At 30.1% G+C, this 19853-nt stretch overlaps 1 protein-coding gene across 2 annotated transcripts; it reads left to right on the forward strand.

Moving 5' to 3' along the window:
- Window positions 1-13632: 13632 nt before the first annotated feature.
- Window positions 13633-19853, forward strand: LOC100259084 (uncharacterized). Of its 2 annotated transcripts, none has more exons than XM_059734651.1 (9): window positions 13633-13903; window positions 16650-16763; window positions 17541-17605; window positions 17838-17953; window positions 18064-18118; window positions 18416-18536; window positions 18728-18775; window positions 18998-19092; window positions 19306-19853. In XM_059734651.1, exons 1-9 carry the CDS (start codon window positions 13807-13809, stop codon window positions 19402-19404), a joined length of 810 nt encoding a protein of 269 aa, XP_059590634.1. In that variant the 5' UTR covers window positions 13633-13806; the 3' UTR covers window positions 19405-19853. The 2 variants fall into 2 exon arrangements, with proteins under 2 accessions (XP_059590634.1, XP_059590645.1); XM_059734662.1 differs by lacking the exon at window positions 13633-13903 and adding an exon at window positions 14610-14630.

Here is a 19853-nt window from a genome sequence, read left to right on the forward strand (position 1 = left end):
TTTTGTTATTATTATTATTATTATTATTATTATTATTATTATTATTTCATATTTATTTATTTATTTATTTTAAAAATTCCAATCATTAAAATTTAATTCTTCAAAAATCGGACTTCCAAATTTAATTTTCAATCTCAAAAATTTCACTATTCACTTTCATTCGTTTAAATATTATTTTGGTCATTATTATTATAATTCCATTTATTTATTCATTCATTTCTTTTTAAAATTTCAATCATTAAAGTTCAACTCTTCAAAAATCTGACTTCCAAATCAATTTTCAATCTCAAAAATTCCACTATTCACATTCATTTGTTTAATGATTATTTTTGTTATTATTATTATTTCATTCATTTACTTATTCACTTATTCATATATTTAAAATCTCATCTCTAAATAATCATTCGAATTTCCAATCTCTAAATTCAATTTCCAATTTCTAAAATTCTAACTTTCGCAATTATTTATCCAATCGTTATTATTTTCGTTATTCTATTCATTTATTTATTCACTTGTTCGTTTATTTAAAATTATATCTCTAAATAATTCTTTAAATTTCCAATCCCTAAGTTCAATTTCCAATTTCCAAAATTCTAACTTTCGCAATTATTTATCCAATAATTATTATTTCGTCATTATTATTATTCCATTCATTTATTTATTTACTTATTCATTTATTTAAAATTCCGTCTTTACATAATTCTTCAAATTTCCAATTTCCAAATTTAGTTCTCTGAAATTCCAATTTTCTTATCTCCGAACTTAATTTTCAGTTTTCAATATTTTAATTTTCACATTTATTTAGTTACTCATTTATTATTACCATTATTATTATTATCATTTTATTCATTTATTTGTAAAAATTCCGACTTCGAATGATTTCCAAGATTTCCAATTTTTATAATTCAATTTTCATTGTTTCTACTTCTCAAATAATTTTCAATTTTGATTTCTTTCAAAATTTAATTTCCAAAGTCCCAATTTTCGTAATTTAATTTCTTTAAAATCCCAAACTCTCAATTGATTTCCAAAATTCCATTTTCTTTCAAATTTAATTTCTAAAATTCTCATTCTTACATTTAATTCCTAAAAATCCAATTTTCAAATAATTTCTAAGACTCCAATTTTCAAATAATCTTTAAGACTCCAATTTTCCAATGAATTTCAAAAATTCAGTTTTCCTTCGAACAGTTTTAATTTTTGTTTGATGATGCATGTAATATGTTTTGTGCTCTTTATTGTACACTGGCCTCATATTTATGATACCTCACTACTCGTTCGTGGCCTAGGTACGCATCTATTCTCATTCTGGTCGTTCTCTATGCATGTTTTGATTCTCATATGTGCATGATCGATTTGAGTATCTATTGATTTTCCTGTTGATTGTCACGCCAACTTCATTTTATTAGTAGAGACATGACTTTAGGGATTTAGAGGGGTGTTACGGTCTTTACCATACCTTCTCGATAAGTGACCTGACCTCTGAACCCGATCTGGTTTTTCACAAACCCGATTTTCCAAAATAAGGAGTCACACTTAGGGTTTTCTTTCTTATTTTGTTTATCATTTTAAAAATAAAACAAAAATAAGTGGCTACTCCAAGTCATTTTTTTTTAATAAATAAAATCATTTTCAAATAAAAATCGAGTTCGTCATCGAGTAAAAAAATGAGTGAATTTTAAAATGGATGAATATAAACATGATTTATAAAAGTTGGGGTTCTTTTTTTTATATTTTTTCAAATTAGTGAGTCAAAACTCACTTTTCCCAATTATTATTATTATTATTATTATTATTATTATTATAGTTGGTATGACATTTTGAGTTTTGGGGTAAAATAGTCATTTTATAGAAAATATATATATATATATATATATATATATATATATATATAAGGTTTAACTCATTTGCAAAATTTATATTCAAATTAGCTCATTTATTATAACGTTGTGGACCCCGCATTTCGGCTCATGCGTTCCCCACTCGATGGCGAGCTCGATTTTTATTTTGAAAAATGATTTAATTGGTTAAAAAAAATTGACTTGGAGTCGCCACTTATTTTTGTTTTATTTTTAAAAGGTAACCAAAATAAGAAAGAAAAACCCTAAGTGTGACTCCTTGTTTTGGAAAAGGTTGGTCTACGAAAAAACAGATCGGGTTCGGGAGTCAGGTTACTTATCGGGAAGGTACAGTGAAGACCGTAGCACCCCTCTAAGCCCCTAAAGTCGGGTCTCTACTAATAAAATGAAGCTGACGTGGAAATTGATGAGTAAATCAATGGATACCCCGAATAAATCATGCACATGTGAAAATCAAAACATGCGTAGACACTGATCAGAGTGAAGGTGGGTACGTACCTAGGCAGTGAGCCACCATGCGCTATCAAGAAGGAAGGTTAGTGCTCAATTAAGAAACAACAACATACATATCAAAGAACAGAATAAATCAATTATGTATGATAATCAAGTCAATCAGTTAGTCAATCAATCGATCAGTCACATGTGTGGGGCCCCCACCAAAGCCCGTTTACTATTGGGTGAATCAGTTTCGCAAATTCTATCACTAAGAATTACGAAAATAAATTCACACTTATTTTAAAACATTTTAAAATCATGGAACTTGTTGAAGTTACATGCCGAGAAGAAAATGGCGGTAAAATTTATTGAAAATGAGATCCTGGGAACGTCAAGAAAACGCTCTAAGGATGAAGAAAAAGGTGGAACGTCGGCCGGACAGAATTCCGGATGTGAGATATCCGGGGAAGGTTGAACGTCGGTCGGACATAATTCCGGATGTGAGATATCCAGAGAAGGTGGAGCGTTGACCGGACAGAATTCCGGATGTGAGATATCCGGAGAAGGTAGAACGTCGGCCGGACAGAATTCCGGATGTGAGAGATCCGGAGAAGGTGGAACGTCGGCCGAACAGAATTCCGGATGTGAGATATCCCGGTGGAATGTCGGTAGAGAAGAATTCCGGATGTGAGATACCCGGGTGGAATGTCAGCGGAGAAGAATTCTGGATGTGAGACATCTGGGTGGAATGTCGGCGGAGAAGAATTTCGGATGTGAAATACCCGGGTGGAATGTCAGCGGAGAAGAATTCCGGATGTGATACATCCGGATAAGGTAGAACGTTAGCCGGACAGAATTCCGGATGTGAGACATCCGGGTGGAATGAGTGAGAATTTCCGTCCGGGTGGAATGAGCGATGCCACGTGTGCAATGGGCTGTCTGCGTGTCCAAGGGAGAGGGAGCCACGCGGCAATTTTTAGGGAGGATCCCACAGGTAGGTGAAGGTTTAGAGAGAGAAACGGGTTTGGTGGTATGGTTAAATAGGTGCACACATGGGTATGGTAGAACATGGTTATGAGTAGCATGAAGGATAGGTATGGGTGTGTGGATTTGGGGGCTTGGGTGAGTGGTTTTAATGGGTATGTGAAGGAGTGAAGGATGACATGCACCCATGAGGCTCCATGTAAGCGAGGGAGTGAGATGGAGAATGAATGAGAGAAAGATGGGTGTGGTGGAGGATGTTTGATTCCTGCAAGCTTGAGTGAGGAAATGGGTATGACGACCTAGAAAGAGAGGTATATAGATGAACGATGGGTATGGTGGATAAAGAAAAAAAAACATGGGGATGAGATGACGACACGCTTGCATGAGAATAGAGATAACGGAATAGCAACAAGAAGAAGAACATGAAGACTTTAACCAGCATATCGGACCCATTTCATCGTTTCATCCATGGGTCCAACATCCAGTGAGTTACGATGGAAAATACTCGTTAGAATAGGGCACAAAACACAGCAAACTTTTCCAATATTTAATCACTAATCACCAAAACAGAACAACCCAACAAGCAGACATGAAAAATCACTGACAATCAGACCTAGACAGTATGAAAAAAAAATGGAAAATATACAGAAAAAAAAAAAACAAATGGTCATACCTGGAAATCTCCCTTCTCAGCTCCGTGTCCTGGACTCTTCCCAGCAACTCTACGCTCCTCTGTTCTTAGCTTCCTACTCCCGTTCCACCAATACTCTTTTTTCCTCCTTTTCTGTTCCTTTTTTTTGTATCTCAGATTTGCCTTCCCAATGATCTCTGCCGCAGCCACCTTTTCTGCCCCACTCCTTCTGCAGCCACCTTTTCTGCCTGCGGGACCGCCCTTCTAGAAAGTTCCTCTACGTGTCGAAGTCCTACTGCAGCTTCATAAAGCGAGGTTGATTCCTTATAGCCACTAAGGATGTGACACATGACCCGTTGGAATAGTGACACCTAGCTAAAAATGTGATCTGCAAAAACAAATAGAGAAAAAGTGACCCATGCCTAAATGGGGGTCTACAAACGTATAAGTCATGTCATAAAAAATATTTTTTTTTTCAAAATTTAAGTTAAAGTTTGAATTGCCCATGGAAGTTTCATTTTTTAAGGTTTCATTTTTTAACTAAAAATTGAGACTTTATTTTTTAATTGAAAATAAGAACGAGATGGAGAGTAGAAGGGGGACAAGATGGGGGAAATAAAGTAAATTAAAAGAATAAAAAAAAATATCGATGTGATCCAAATAGAACAGTTTGCATGTAAGTTTTAAAAACTGTCCAATATGCATGCACAAAAGATAGTTTGGTCGATATTTTGAATTTAAAAGAAGAAGAAAAGGTTTTAAATAGTAGCATTCAAAATTTGGTTTGAAGTACAACCGCAATGATACAAACTCTGTATTTTATCTTTGTCTACTCTAGTTTCTCAAAAATGCTTGAAATTGAAGTCCTCGTTCAAATCACTAGCGCATGAGCCTAATTTGGAGGCTAAATACCACTAGCACATGAGCCTACATGTAGCCCATGAGCCTAGACCAAAGATGCCCTTGTTTGTCTCTTGTGTTTGTTTATTTTTGAGCGCGAGTGTTCCATCCCCCCTCTCCCAATATGGTCTTAACGTAACCAAGCAACTTTCATTATGTGGTCCACATATTTTTATTTTAAAAAAATTTCCAATAATTATTCAATGGTGAAAAAAAAAACCTTTTATAAATTAAGAAATTAAGTTAAAGTGAGTTCTATGCAATGCAGAGAACCCTATTTTTCTCACAATAGATTTTTTCTTTTTTTTTTTAAATTTATATATTTGAGATGAGCTAAATGAAATGCAAATCCTAATCGAGGTTAAAATTATTCAATCAAAATTATTAAATTGAATAATCCTTTTATTTAAATAAATGAATACACAAAAAATTGAGAAATATAGGATATGTTTGGTTCTCGTCATTGTCCATAAGTTTTGGATAATATTACATTCATTTCAAGGAATGATTCAAATTTAGTTGGATGAGACTAGTAATTTCTCATCAAAAGCTCATTTTTTGTTAAACCTTCATGGAAATGATGATGAAGGAAAATCAGTATTTTTGCACGATCCTACAAGAATGTTTGATTTCATTCTTTGATCATAACTCCAAGATTTATTGATAATTTTGTTTTGTATAATTTCTAGTTATACAAGAGAATTAGAAATTGTATGCATAGTTTCTAACTATGAAACAATTGTAAATAAAAATTGTTTTCCATAATTCCTATTGTGAAAAATAAGTGAGTACGAAATAAATATAAAAAACCAATATTTTTCATAACTTTGAGTTATGATTATTTTGTCAAAACAAGAAAATATGCAAATTTGTACATAGCTTCAAACTATGAACTATTTATGTATAACTTCTAGTTACACAATATAATTAAAAGAAATTAAAGAAATTAAAAGTTAATATCTTTCATAGCTTCAAGTCATGATTATTTTGTTAGAACAAGAAAATATTTAAATTTGTACATAACTTTAGGCTTTAAACTGTTTTTTTTTTAATATAAATTTGTATATAGCTTCAGGTTATGAACATTTATTTATTTATTTATTTTATAGCTTCTAGTTATAATATTGTTTGGTATAACTTCTAGTTATACCGTATAATTAAAAATAATTAATTATGGATCATATACATAACTTTTGGTCATGTATTTGTAATTTTATATTTTTCCCAATAACTTTTGGTTATAGGGATTGCACATATTTTTCATAACTTCTGGTTATGAATTTATCCCATAATTTGTAATTTATCTCATAACTTATGGTTATAGAGATTGTACATATTTTTCATAACTTATGGTTATGAATTTACCCTATTTATAATTTATCTCTGGTTATAGGGATTGTAATATTTATGTATTCAAAATAAATGAAAATAGAGATCAAAGGGTAATAAAATAGAAAATCATGATATAAGTTTATCACATACCTTTTTGTAAGAAATAAGAGAGAAGAGTTTTTCTATTTCTCTAAATACAGAAAAATATTTCTCTTTCTTTTGTAGAGATTATTCGTGTTGATAACGTGTTATAAAATTATAAAGTGAATGGAGAAGAAAACAAGAAAAATGTATCTCCCCTTTATAAGGAGTCACAAAGAGATATACATCAATATGAATGATCATCCACAAGTTTTCATAATCCAATAAATTCTCATATTTTATAACATATTATTATTATTATTATTATTATTATTATTATTATTGTTGTTGTTGTTGTTGTTGTTGTTGTCGTCGTCGTTGTTGTTTTAAAGTATTTTTTCTTAGTCATCCTAAGTAGTTAGTTGGCATGATATTTTGAGTTTAGGGGTAAAATAATCATTTTATAGAAAAGAATAAATAGGGTTTAACTCATTTTCAAATTTTATATTCAAATTAGCTCATTCATTGCGAGTCATGTCATAAAAAAAAAATATTCAAAATTTAAGTTGAAATCCAAATTATCAAGGAGGTTTCATTTTTTAACTAAAGTCTCAATTGTTAATTGAGACTTCATTTTTTAACGAAAACGGAGAATGAGATGGAGAAAAGGGGACAAGATGGGAAAAATAAAGTAAATTAAAAAAAATTTAAGAAAAAATTATTGATGTGATCCAAATAGGCTATATGCATGCACAAAAGGATAGTTTTGGGGGATATTTTGAATTTAAAAGAGGAAGAAAAGGCTTTAAATAGTAGCATTCAAAATTTGGTTTGAAGTACAACCGCAATGATACAAACTCTGTATTTTATCTTTGTCTACTCTAGTTTCTCAAATATGCTTGAAATTGAAGTCCTCGTTCAAATAACTAGCGCATGAGCCTAATTTGGAGGCTAAATACCACTAGCACATGAGCATACATGTAGCCCATGAGCCTAGACCAAAGATGCCCTTGTTTGTCTCTTGTGTTTGTTTATTTTTGAGCGCAAGTGTTCCATGCCCCTTCCCCACAATATGGTCTTAACGTAACCAAGCAACTTTCATTATGTGGTCCACATATTTTTATTTTTAAAAAATTTCCAATAATTATTCAATGGTGGAAAAAAAAAAACCTTTTATAAATTAAGAAATTAAGTTAAATTGAGTTCTATGCCATTCAGAGAACCCTATTTTTCTCAATATATATATATATATACTAATTTCTATATTTGAGAAGAGCCAAATGAAATGCAAATCCTAATTGAGGTTAAAATTATTCAATCAAAATTACTAAATTAATGAATCCTTTCATTTAAATAAATGAATACACAAAAAATGGAGAAATATAGGCTATGTTTGTTTCTCTAAAAATTTGAGGGAAAATACGAAGAAAATAAAATAAAGAGTAAAAGTAAAAAAAAAAAAAAAAAAAAGTGAAGAAAAATAAAAAATAGAATTAAAAATGAGAAATTATTTTTATTTTTTATTTCAAACTTATTTTATTTATTTAACTCATCAATATAAAGATTAAATAATTTAAAAATGTATAAATTTCTAACTAATTTTAATTATATTTAATTTTCTTTGGAATATTTTATAGGACAACCAAAGATAAGAAAATCATTTTTCTTAATATTTTTTTTCTTTCTGTTATACTTTACGGAACCAAACATAATCTTAGGATATGTTTGGGAATTGTTTTTATAACAGTTTTATATTCTCCCTAACAAAAAAAATATGTTTAACAACCAAAAACTACTTTCTATTTTTTATTTTGAAGAACGAAAAATAAAGTGTTTTCAAATAACATTTTGTAATTGTTTTATATTGATTTTACTCATTTTCTGATAATTGTTTTAATAAATAATCATATAAACATGTAAAATAATTAAAAATAAATACTATAATATAAAAATTATTTTTAAAACATATTTAAAAAATATTGAATACATTTGAAGTTTTAAAAAAAAATTCTATAAATATCATAAAATAATTTTCAAAAATTATTTTGAAAAACTATTTCTCATAATTATTTTTTAAAACAGTTACCAATCAAATTCATAATAACTCACAAATATGATACATTAGCATAAGAAAAGTCATTTAAATTATTAATATTTTAAATGAGAATTCTTCCTATTTTCTAAAAAAAAAAAATATTTTTTATTATTATTTGGATTAACAATTTTGGGTATTTTGATATACTCATCATAGTTAATAAGTTACACCTAGCCATTTGTGTGATTTTACAATTTTGATTTTTTGAATTGTATTTATAATATTTTATTGAAATTATTTAATTTTATGTATCTAATTGAAAAGAATTATTTTTCTATGAATTGGGTGATTGCTTGTGCTTATCATGTAAATATTTTAAAATATAATTTCTATTAAAAAAAATGACGACAATATTATGTAAATGTACTTTACATTAATGTTCTATAATTTTGTTTCACTTCATTAGCGTTGGACCAACATCCCCTCAATTGATTTTTGGGCTTTGTCTCTACATTCCATTACATTTTTTTGTAACTTAATTATTATTTATCCTACCTTAAGTATATTATTTGTATCATCATTCATATCTTTTCTATTCTTAATCATATCATATATATGTCCAAATGAAAATGGACAAGAGCATTCATCATCATACCGGAAAATAATCATTGGTGCTAAATACTAGCAGTTCAAGTAGGGGTGTGTAAAAAAATTGATTAAACCGATAAAATTAACTAAACTAAAATGGTCTAAATCAATAAATTTTTAAGATTTTTCTAGGGATTTCAATTTTTCTATAATATATGATATCTATTTATTGTATCATTAATTTTTTATTTTAGTTTTTTACATTTTGATAGAATCCCAAATCACATTTAGGTGACGTTTTTTTTTTATTGGAAGTAATTTTTAAATTGTTTTATTGTTTACTTTTTAATAAATTATTATTTATTTGTTAAATATTTTTATTCAAGAAAAAATCAAAATATTTGACTTTTTCTAAATATTGATTTTTTTAATTATTTTTAATATTTAATAAAAATAAAATATTAAACAAACCAATAATTTAATACTTAATATTATTAAATATTATTTAGTTTTAAATTATATTTAAAATTAAGTAAATAAATGAATAAATATCACCTTAAATAACCTTTCTTTTATAAATAGGATCGTGTGATGCCTTGGAATTTTTTTTTATTGATGTATTTTAAAATCTTAAAAAAAAATTGATCAAGAACAAATAATATTTACACAAATATAGAACATGATAAAAAACATCAGGATGAGGAATGGGAAAGTAATCGTTGTATTGGAATGATTGTGATATTCTTACATCAAATAAACGGTATGATTGTGTTGCTACGGACTCTATGGACTTGTAGATGCAATATTCAAAATTGAACCAATCACGTCCCTAATTTCAATGGAATAATACATGCAAGAAGCACTTCAAAATTTTTAATACAAACAAAATTAATAATAATAATAAAATAAAGAATAAAAGATCAATATCGGAGAGAGAAATGAGCCATGTGGCAAAGGGAAGGATGCAGCGTGGGTGACATGATTCTTGTTGGGATGTTGCCACGCTTTTAAGGCTCAAAAAACACCTATACCTTTTGCATTCTTCTCCACATGGCAAGCCTTGTACTCTAATTTATTATTTATACACTCCATAATAAAAGACGTAATACTAAAGCCACCCACCTACTGCCAAACTCACCATCTTTTATCATTAACCCCCTTCCCCTTGTCCCTCCCCCGCTTTTTTTAAAACCAACCATATTTTCTCAATCCACGCTCATCTCTAGCGCGTTACCGCGGCTTTTGGATTTCAAAATAAATTTAATAAAATTCCATGGATGAATATGTTTATGAAATATTTTTAAATAAGAAAGTATTGGGTTTAATTACAAGATTTTGGAGAAATTTTCTTGTAAAAATTCATGACATATAATCAGGGTGAAGCCAAAAAATGGTTAAGGGGACATTATATGGAACTTATTTCATGTGATAGATTATCATTAAACTTTTTGTTGGCAAATCGAAGGGTTAGTCGTATCCATCAACTTCCTTTGTATTCGAATATTATGGATGTTTGGATGAATGTATTATAAGATTAAGGTATGCGTCTTTTCTAACAATAATTGCTTTTAGAAAAATGATAGCACATAAGGTTCTACACTTCTAATATAATATGGTGATAAGATAGAGAATTACCATAAAATTTAAGGTTATTGGTTTAATTCCCACTAACTACTATATTTTTAGCAAAATTTAAGGGACATGTTCCTTCGTATCATCCAAGAAAATTTCTAAGGTTATACAAGTACATGCTATATTTTTAGCAAAATTTCAGGGGCAATATATAATATTAATAACTTAATATTTTACATTGGATTGAGAAGAAAATTGTTAAGCCTATATAAGTATAGACTACTCTTAACCATTGATAACTTCCATAAAATCTTTAAAATCTCTTTTGAAGTTGTATAAATATGTTTTAAAGCTGTGAGATCTTCGAGGTCTCTCTTAAAGTTGTAAGATCTCTCATGGGGTGTCTGTTCCCCATAAGACAATGAAAATATTGTGTCTGTATCATATGGACACAATGAGAATATTATATTTGTATCAAAAGTTTACCAAGTCATAACTAAACAAATTTATCAAATTATTATTATTTTAATGTTATATTTGTATCAAAAGTTTACCAAGTCATAACTAAAAATTTATCAAATTATCATTATTTTTTAAAAATAATTTATTATCGTGTGCATTACCATATCCAAACCAAAACAGACCCAATATTAATACATTGATTAAAGAAAAAGTCATAATAACAAAATAACCCACCCCCTCTCTCTCAAATGTGTGACCAAGTGGCTGTGTGAGAAAAAGTGGGGCAATTTTTTATTATTATTATTATTATTATTAATATTAATTCATGGTCGGAGATGTTGGAAAGGCCTGCCATGTGGAGTGTGAGGACTGTGTTGGACTCCCTGTCTGTCTGAATGCATACACAGCCACTGTGAGTTATGTTTTCAGACTTTCTTAAATTATAGGCTGACTCTCACTCGTAAAGTCCACTTTGCCCCCACACTTTTCAAATTAATGTCATATCACATACGCCCCCTTCTTCCTATCCTAAAACCGCCCACCTTTTCTTGGATTTTCAATTTATGAGTTTTGGGTTCGGGACCATTGAAATTTGAGGGTCAATTCTTCAAAAAAAGTATCTCCAATATTGTGAGATTTTTGTACTTTTCTTTGTTTGTGTGGGTATGATATTAATGAATTTCCCACTAATATTTTGAGTAGGGGTGTAAATAATTTCCATTCCGGTAAAAAATAATGAATTTATATATAATAAAAACTGAACTAATTAAATTTGGAGTAAAAAATCGAACCAAATTAAATCTTTTGAGGTCTATTTGTAGATCCGCTTCAACCTAATTTAATGGTTTTTTTTAGTTTTTAATACAATTGTAGATTTATATTTATTTTAAACTTAAAACTCATTAATTTGACTTTATATTAGATGTTAAATCTAATTTATTTTTAAAATTAATTAAAACTAATTTAGATTTGATATTAAAAATATATTAAATGCATTTAGGATTACTTTATATATATATATATATACACGTGTGTGTTTTAGAATATCGATTCAATTTATATCAATATAAGATAAATAAAGAATAAAAAAATCAGAAGTTGTTTTAATAAAGTCAATTTTCAAAAATTTCAAATTAAACCAATTTTTTCTATTATTGAAAACTAAACCTATCCATTTTGATTAGTTTGGATATTTTTTTGGATTTTGCTTGCACCTACTTTTATTCATAGATTTTATTCAAGTATAATTATAAAATAATAATAATAATTATTATATTATTATTATTATTATTATTAGTATTAGTATTATTGACTGGGAGCTTTTGAGGATTGTTATGATAGACTAAATAGTATCCCATGTATATTTAATGAATATAAATTATGTTTAGACTTTTGAAAAGAAAGTGTTTAGTAATTTCGTTGTACCACGTCAGCATTTGATTACGAGATATAATTTTTTATTCATGTAATATTTTTTCCATCAACAAAGTTTAAAAAAAAAAAGGAAGTTATTTTATTAAAAAAAATTAAAATTCATTTTTTTCTTAATTATTTTGCAAATATTTTGGATATAAATTTATTAAAATTCCAGAAAATCAAGTAATATCCATTGACCATCATGGTCCATTATTATTATTAAAAAGCGTATCTTACACAAAGATTGCACATCATTTGATTTAAACTATCAAGGACAGATATCAATAAAATGCCAACTAAGAAAAGTGGTCCAATTCACAATAAAATTTTCTCTATATATCAAGGGAAACACACATAGAATTTATCATCATGGTCCATTATATTTTTAAAAATTTACAAATTTACATGACACATGAGAAAAATTAATATTTTAAAATTAACATAGCTATCAAAATATTTTAAAAAATAAATTAAATGAATTATTTTTATTATTAATGTTACATGTTGTTTCAGCAAAATATTAACAAAAAAATTATTATTAAAAAAATATTTTTCATATTTGATTTAAAGGGTGTGTAATAAAATTTAATACTTGTTACTTAATTATTTAAGTTGATTTTAAGTTAAATTGTTAACTTAATTCTTATTTTTAAATATTAAGATTATTTGAAAAAATTAGTCTAAATTTTATTCTAAATCATCAAATCCACAAATTTATTTTCATAAATTATAATTAGGATCGTGAAAGTAATTAAGACAAATAAAATTAAAAAAGTAAAATGAAAATATGAACTTACAAACAAGTTAATTATTTATCGTTATTACTTAAAATTGTTTTTAACTTTAAATTACGACATTAAGTTAATTTATGAAATATATTTAATTTATTTTATGATTTAAATTAAATTATTTAATTATTTTAAGTTATTAAGTTGATTTACCAAATTTCTAATTACTATAAAAAAATGTTAAAAAATATATATTAAAATTATTTTAAAATTCATATATATTAAAATTATTTACTGATGCTTAAAAAAATTGTATTTACTCAAATATTCATTAACAAATGTTATTACTCAATTTAAGTTAGAAACATTTTTATTTTCATTAAAATTAAATTTAAAATTTATTCACAATAAATAATATTTCCGTTACGAAAATAATAATACAAGATTCTATTTGAATAAGGCTTTTTCTTTCCAAAATTGGAAAAAAAAATTTAAGAGGGTGTGAAGGGAGGAAAAAAAGGGTAAAAAATAAAATGTGAATTTTAAAATAGAATTGATTGAGAAGGGTAGTTTGGAGAAAGGAAGGTTTAAAAGAGAGAGAGTCCACACAAGACATATAGTAACCGGGAGGAAAACGACGAAGCGGTTCCTGAGTGTGCGCAAAGTATCGCTCTGACTCTGAAAAAGGCTGAGAAAAACACGGAGTTTGGGTGAGGATTGAGAGGATTGAGGGGATTGTGGATTGAGTTGTGAGCCTTGAAACTACCTTTGCAGTCGTCACCGATGAGCCTTGAAAGGACTCAGGGAAGTTGCGTCGCCATCCGTACTCTCTCTCCTTCTTCCGTCTCCAGATGCCCTCACGCCTCTGCCTCTTCTTCAGGTAATCTTTCTCTCTCCATCTTCGTGATCCATTACCCCATTGTCAAGTTCATTTCGATTTCCTCCGCTTTTGATCGGTCGATTTTGTCTTTTTCTTTCGCTTTTAATCAATTCGATTCGCATTGGCTTTGCGCTTCTGTTTTTCGTTTGCTAGGCTTGGTTTCAGTTGAGAGATTGCACGATTTGGATCTATTTACGTTCTTCTGAATCAGTTACTACTTTTGATTTTTCTTTTTCTTTTTTCATATACGACTCTTTTCTTCTTCTCTGGTTTAGGTTATGCTATGATGCTATTATTTTAATTTCTGCACTATCGTGCATTTGTCGTGAAATTTTGCGGTTTAATTTCTTGTTTGAATTGATAGAAAATCTCAAAAAAAAAAAAAAAAAAACCTCAAAAGGACAGGCATGATAGAAAACGATGAATAACGTTGCGGTACAACCGTACAAGTCGTCATTGCCAAAATCGGAGTCGGAGACGCTGGATGAGTAGTCGTTTCTGAGGAACCAGATAACAGTGAAAGTAGTTGTCACTTGTTAGAGAAACTCGCGTAGGGTAGGAACAGGGAGAGGGAGCAGGTGTTAAAGATGAGTCGATGTTGTGCCTACATGATAGGCTAAAGAATATAGGCGAGGACCACACTATCTCTAGCCAAAACAACGCCACACTGGCTGATGCCTCCATTTGCACTGAATCCTGGACTAATCACTGAGTCCTCATTGGATTGGTGAGTTTTTCTATTTTTATACCGAATTTTATGAAAAGGTACATTGTTTAGGTTGAAGTAGTTGATAACTAAATTCATTTTTTTTCCATGATGATACAGAAAATTTGGATGGAATCCTAAATTTTTTATTTGGTTTTTAAAATAAAGTACAATAAAAATTATTTAAAAATCTATAATTTTTTAATTGGAAAAATCATGTTTTTCATTTTTTTTCATTTTTTTTTCTTTTTATTGTACTGTGAAGATGCTTGACCAAACTTGTCAAGTATGGAGTGCAATGAAACATTTTTTAAATTTATTCATCCAAAAACCACATCTAATTTTGAAGTTAAGGTAAGTATGTACATTTTTTATAAGAATTTTTATTTTTTATAAAAATATTTATTTTAAAAAATAAAAAATGGAAGGTGTATCAAAGAATGCCTATAATATTAATTTTCTGAATAATAGTTATGATATCTGAACTGAAAATGAATGATAATGGGCGGTGTTGTTTTGCGAAGAAGTGAAGACAGATTTTGTTAATTCTGGGAATCAATAGTTGAGTTGTGTACAAAAGCGATGACAGAGTACTCTCTTGTTGCACTTGGGCCGTGGTACTAAAAGTTTGACCCGGCCCATTATACTTTAGTACGTTCCCTAGGTATGGGCCGTGTAGACCCAACGTCACCTAGTACGATCCGAATCAATTTGCCTGGAGCCCCTCGAATTTGAAGTCCACGCTCCTTAAGTTTCGTTGGTTACACGCGCCATCGCTCAGCTTAGAGCAGGAGAGCGCTTGCTTAAGACCCTGGTTTCCACTTGATTATTCCTCCTCTCCTGTGGAACTTTTTCAGCAAGCAAGCTAGTTGAGAGTAGCAGAGGATTAGTTGGTGGGTTGGTCCCCACCATACGCTTTGTGCAAAAACAGTAATTTGCTTTGTCCTGATGTTACCTTCCTCATCCTATTACCCTTTTTTCTTTTTTTCTTTTTTAATCTTTCTTCTTCTTGATTGGGCAAATGATAAATTCAGTTTTATTTTGAGTAAACATCATTTTGGGAAAAAGTGTATTTTCAGTTGATGAAATACAAAATTTATCTAAAAAATAATTAAAATTTTATGTATATTTTGATTAAAGAAATAAAAGCTGAATTATATTAAAAGAATTTCTATTTTGTGGTTATTTTTATACGGGATAACACATTTTTCTCTATCATTTATTTTTTTTATTTAATATTTTTTTTAATCTCTCATTGTAATCTATGTGATGATTAAATAAAAAATGCAAAATATAAAATTACGCAGAAAAGGAAAAGTTAGAAAAAATATTAACAATTTTTTCTTTTATATCACAAAAATCAATTTTGGAAAAACATGTTGCTATTTTCTTTCATACCACATTTTTAGAAAATATTAAAAATTAAAAAAAGGGAAAAGAATTTTAAAAATAAATATTAGAAGCTGATAAACAGGAAGAATAGTTTTTGCTGAAACTATGTTGTAGAAATTTTATCCAATTTAAAAAAAGGTTGATAAATATGGTGGAAATGATATCATTCTCCTTGCTCCTAATCTAGTTCCTAACCCTTTCCCCTAGGTGTCTGTCTCTACTTTTTATTTTATTTTATTTATTTATTTTAATTTCGCTTCTTAATTTTGGATACAATTTTGTTATTCAAAACGGCCGCAACTGATTTTAAAAGGGGATAAATGAGAGGATCAACAGTCCTACATAATTTGCACCATCACGCTAATCAGCTAATGTCATCTGACAGGGAATCTCTACCTGGTGTCATGAAATCATTACTAGATTATCCCTCTTTTGGGACCAAAGGGTCACTCAAGAGGCTGTGGTTTTTATTTTATTTTGTTTTTGTTTTTTCCTTATTGCCGCCATGAAATGTTTTAGTAGGCAAGTCAGCTGAGGATTATACTTTGTTCTGTTTGTTGCAGTTGTTGGTTCTTTCTTGTGTTTGTTCAAATGGGTATTAAATAATTATTTTATTAGTTGATTAATAGTATGTCTGGTTTCATACAGATGATGTGACTTGTGGGACGCCCACATGGATTGGTAGGGGCCTTACTTGTGTTTGCTTCAAGAGAAAGGGAACTTATGAACGTATTTGTATCAACTTGACACCCCACCAGGCAAGTTCCTCTTATGAATGGAAAAAGAGGGAAAAACACCTTATCTTTCATATTGTTGTCGTTTTCTTAGATTAATTTTCTTATTCATATATTCTCTGATGAACTGCTCTTGATAATGTATCCTGCGTTTTTTTTGCTGTTCATACCTTAAAAGTTGAACTCTGAACTTTTATTGGACTTAAAAGATGAAAAAGGTGGCAAAATCTGACTTGATGAGTTTGGCTTCTGTGTTCAATTGACCCGTTACTTTTCTCTACACAAATATAATTTATTGCTATAAAAATTAATTTATTTCAGTTCAATAACTTAGTTACATCTTAATTTATTCTAGTTTATATCTGTGTATAAACTGGTGCCTGGTGAGCATGTTGTGTGGTCTTGTGTTTGCCCCTAAGACAAACCTGATATTTCGATTGCTCTTCAATAGGAAACAAAATTGGCATTAAATCTGCTCAGTTCTTTCTGGCTAGATGCACACAGGACATTCATGGACTTAGAAATCATTCATAACCTCTAATGCTGAAGACCAGGCCACATGCTTGGCAGTTGTTTGTAAGCGAGGAAATGAGCTTAGCTGAGAAAAGGAGTGGGTTATCTGTGTATAACCAACTAGAAACAAGCGATATCTTTTACTTGAGAAACTCCTGATTTTGAAGTTAATGTGTCTGTGTGTATGTCATTCATCTTGGGCTTGGTAGTGTTGAGCTTATTTGGCTAACATAAACCTGTCTCTATCATTGATTAAGTATGATATATATATTTTTTGAAAACCTGCAGGAAGAGAGACTTAGAAGGTTGAGGCATCGAATGAAAGTTTACTTTGACGCTTCACGGCCAGATCACCAGGTGTATTTTATGTTCTGAGTATAATATGTAAGCATATGATACGAGTACTTAATACTAGATTTGTTCAAAGAGGGGACCTAATTTAGAGTATCTCCAGCTGATAGTTTGCCAGAATTAACTCAAACATGAGCACTAGAGTTAAACATAAGATAATTTAATTTTTGAATATTTCTTCAAGAATATTTCTTTGTTTCTTTTGAAAATATTTGATTTTCAGCAACTTGCTAAACAGGAAGCTTTAAGAGCTCTATGGTCTGCTACCTACCCTGGTCAGGAGCTTCATGGTTTGATATCTGAACAATGGAAAGAAATGGGGTGGCAGGGAAGAGACCCATCAACTGATTTCAGGTTGTTTTGTCCTCATGTCATCCAGTCTGCTGCTCTTTGTTCATTTTTATACTTTCTGGAATGTTTCCTTCCCTATTCATTTGATTGGGTTGATTTTATGTGATGAACAGAGGAGCTGGATTCATTTCCTTGGAGAACCTGCTGTTCTTTGCCAAGACATTTTCCGTAAGATCCCAATCACACCATTTGAATAAAACCCTGAAACTTTCAGAATTTTTATCTGCTTGCCAAAATCTTCTCTGATTCTATGAAGACTACCCTTTATCTTCAATGATAGGTCTTGTTTATCATTTGCACTTGGAGTGGTTCACAACTTCACATTAAAAAAAGTTTCACCTGGGGGAAACACCTAACATCTAGGGCTTAAGCTCTAGGCCGAATGGGCTTATGTTTATCAAAACTATCATGCTGTGGAAAACATCACATGTAGTTTAATTTTGTAGTTTACATCTATTTCTGCAGATATCTTTTCAACTTCTTTTAAAGAAGCAGAGGGGAAAGCGAGCTGCATGGGAATATCCATTCGCTGTTGCTGGTGTAAATATCACATTCATGATAATGCAGATGCTTGATCTAGATGCTTGTAAGCAGATAAAATACCTTCATTCAGTATTTGAAATAGTTCATCCTGTAGATTTGCATAATGTTCTCTACTCTGAGCCTGTGCCTCACAAAAGTCAGTTCCATTGGTCCAAGCAAACCTAGATGAATCCATCTCCACTCTTCCCAGATCTTGAGCAGATTGCTAATGAAGTTTAGTTTATTTATTTGCAGCAAAACCCAGGACCTTTGTCAGAGCAGTGTTCTTACAGATGTTGTCAGGTGAGATCTTAGGACCGCTTCCCCTAGTAATTGCCTCAAAATTCAATTCTTAATATATGAGTATAGTTTTTGTTCTCATGGACTCTCTTGCCAAATTTCATATATGCTAATTTCCACAGCACAAAATAATGCTTGAGCTTTAGACTTCATCATGTCTCCTTCCCTGTATTACTTTTCATGATTTCCTTCTTGTCAAACTAATTGGATTTCTTGTACTTTCAGAGAATGAGTGGGCCTTTGACTTGCTTTATTGTGTGGCTTTCATGGTTATGGACAAACAATGGCTGGATAGGAATGCCACATACATGGAGTTCAATGTGAGAAACACTACTTTCTCATGATTTGTGCTTGCTAACATTGTATCAACTTGAAGCATGCTAACCCCATATCAAGATGACCATCAAATAGGGCCTATACATATGGAAAACCGGGATTACATGCTAAGATCAATCAGAATCATGCTTCTATTTGTTATTTTTCCCACTCTCATGCACTAATTTTAGTTGGGTGCTGGTTAAATCATCTTGTAGGATGTTTTGAAATCTACTCGAGCTCAGCTGGAAAAGGAACTTCTAATGGATGACGTCCTACGGATAGAAGACATGCCTTCTTACGGTCTTCTCTGTTAATGGTAACCACCCTAAAAGTTGAATGCAGGGGCTACTGAGATTGGTTGAATCCCTCAACGTATTTAATGGACAATCCCCCAATATATTTTAGATAATCTGATGTTGTACAATCCCTCAACCTTAAATCGTTTTGACCCATAACAGGTTCTAAGGAGTCGATTCTATCGGCCCAACACTTACCCTGTAAGGCTGTAACACCTCTCTTTGGTATTCTTCTGTTTTAAAGTTTCGTGGATGGGGTCTGGACTCCCTGTGAGTTATTCTATGTCTCAATTTGAGAATTTGTGATGTAATTCCACTTTGGAAGCTAAAGGGAAGAAGACAAAGTTTTTGGTTCTAATCATATTTGCCAAGGCATGGAAGCTAATGTGTAATTTGGATGACAGATGTTTAACAAATATTAGAATTATCTTTTCAGATGGTTATGGTAGTGTTTATGATTTTCACCA

This window comes from Vitis vinifera, chromosome 1 (assembly GCF_030704535.1).
Source record: "Vitis vinifera cultivar Pinot Noir 40024 chromosome 1, ASM3070453v1".
Classification (NCBI taxonomy): domain Eukaryota; kingdom Viridiplantae; phylum Streptophyta; class Magnoliopsida; order Vitales; family Vitaceae; genus Vitis; species Vitis vinifera.

Excerpts from the sequence above, each read along its gene's own strand:
- LOC100259084 (XM_059734651.1), top strand. The coding sequence starts at position 13,807 with ATGAGCCTTGAAAGGACTCAGGGAAGTTGCGTCGCCATCCGTACTCTC. Across the intron at positions 17,954-18,063 it reads GACCCATCAACTGATTTCAG|AGGAGCTGGATTCATTTCCT; the intron begins GTTGTTTTGTCC and ends TGTGATGAACAG. Across the intron at positions 19,093-19,305 it reads CCACATACATGGAGTTCAAT|GATGTTTTGAAATCTACTCG; the intron begins GTGAGAAACACT and ends ATCATCTTGTAG.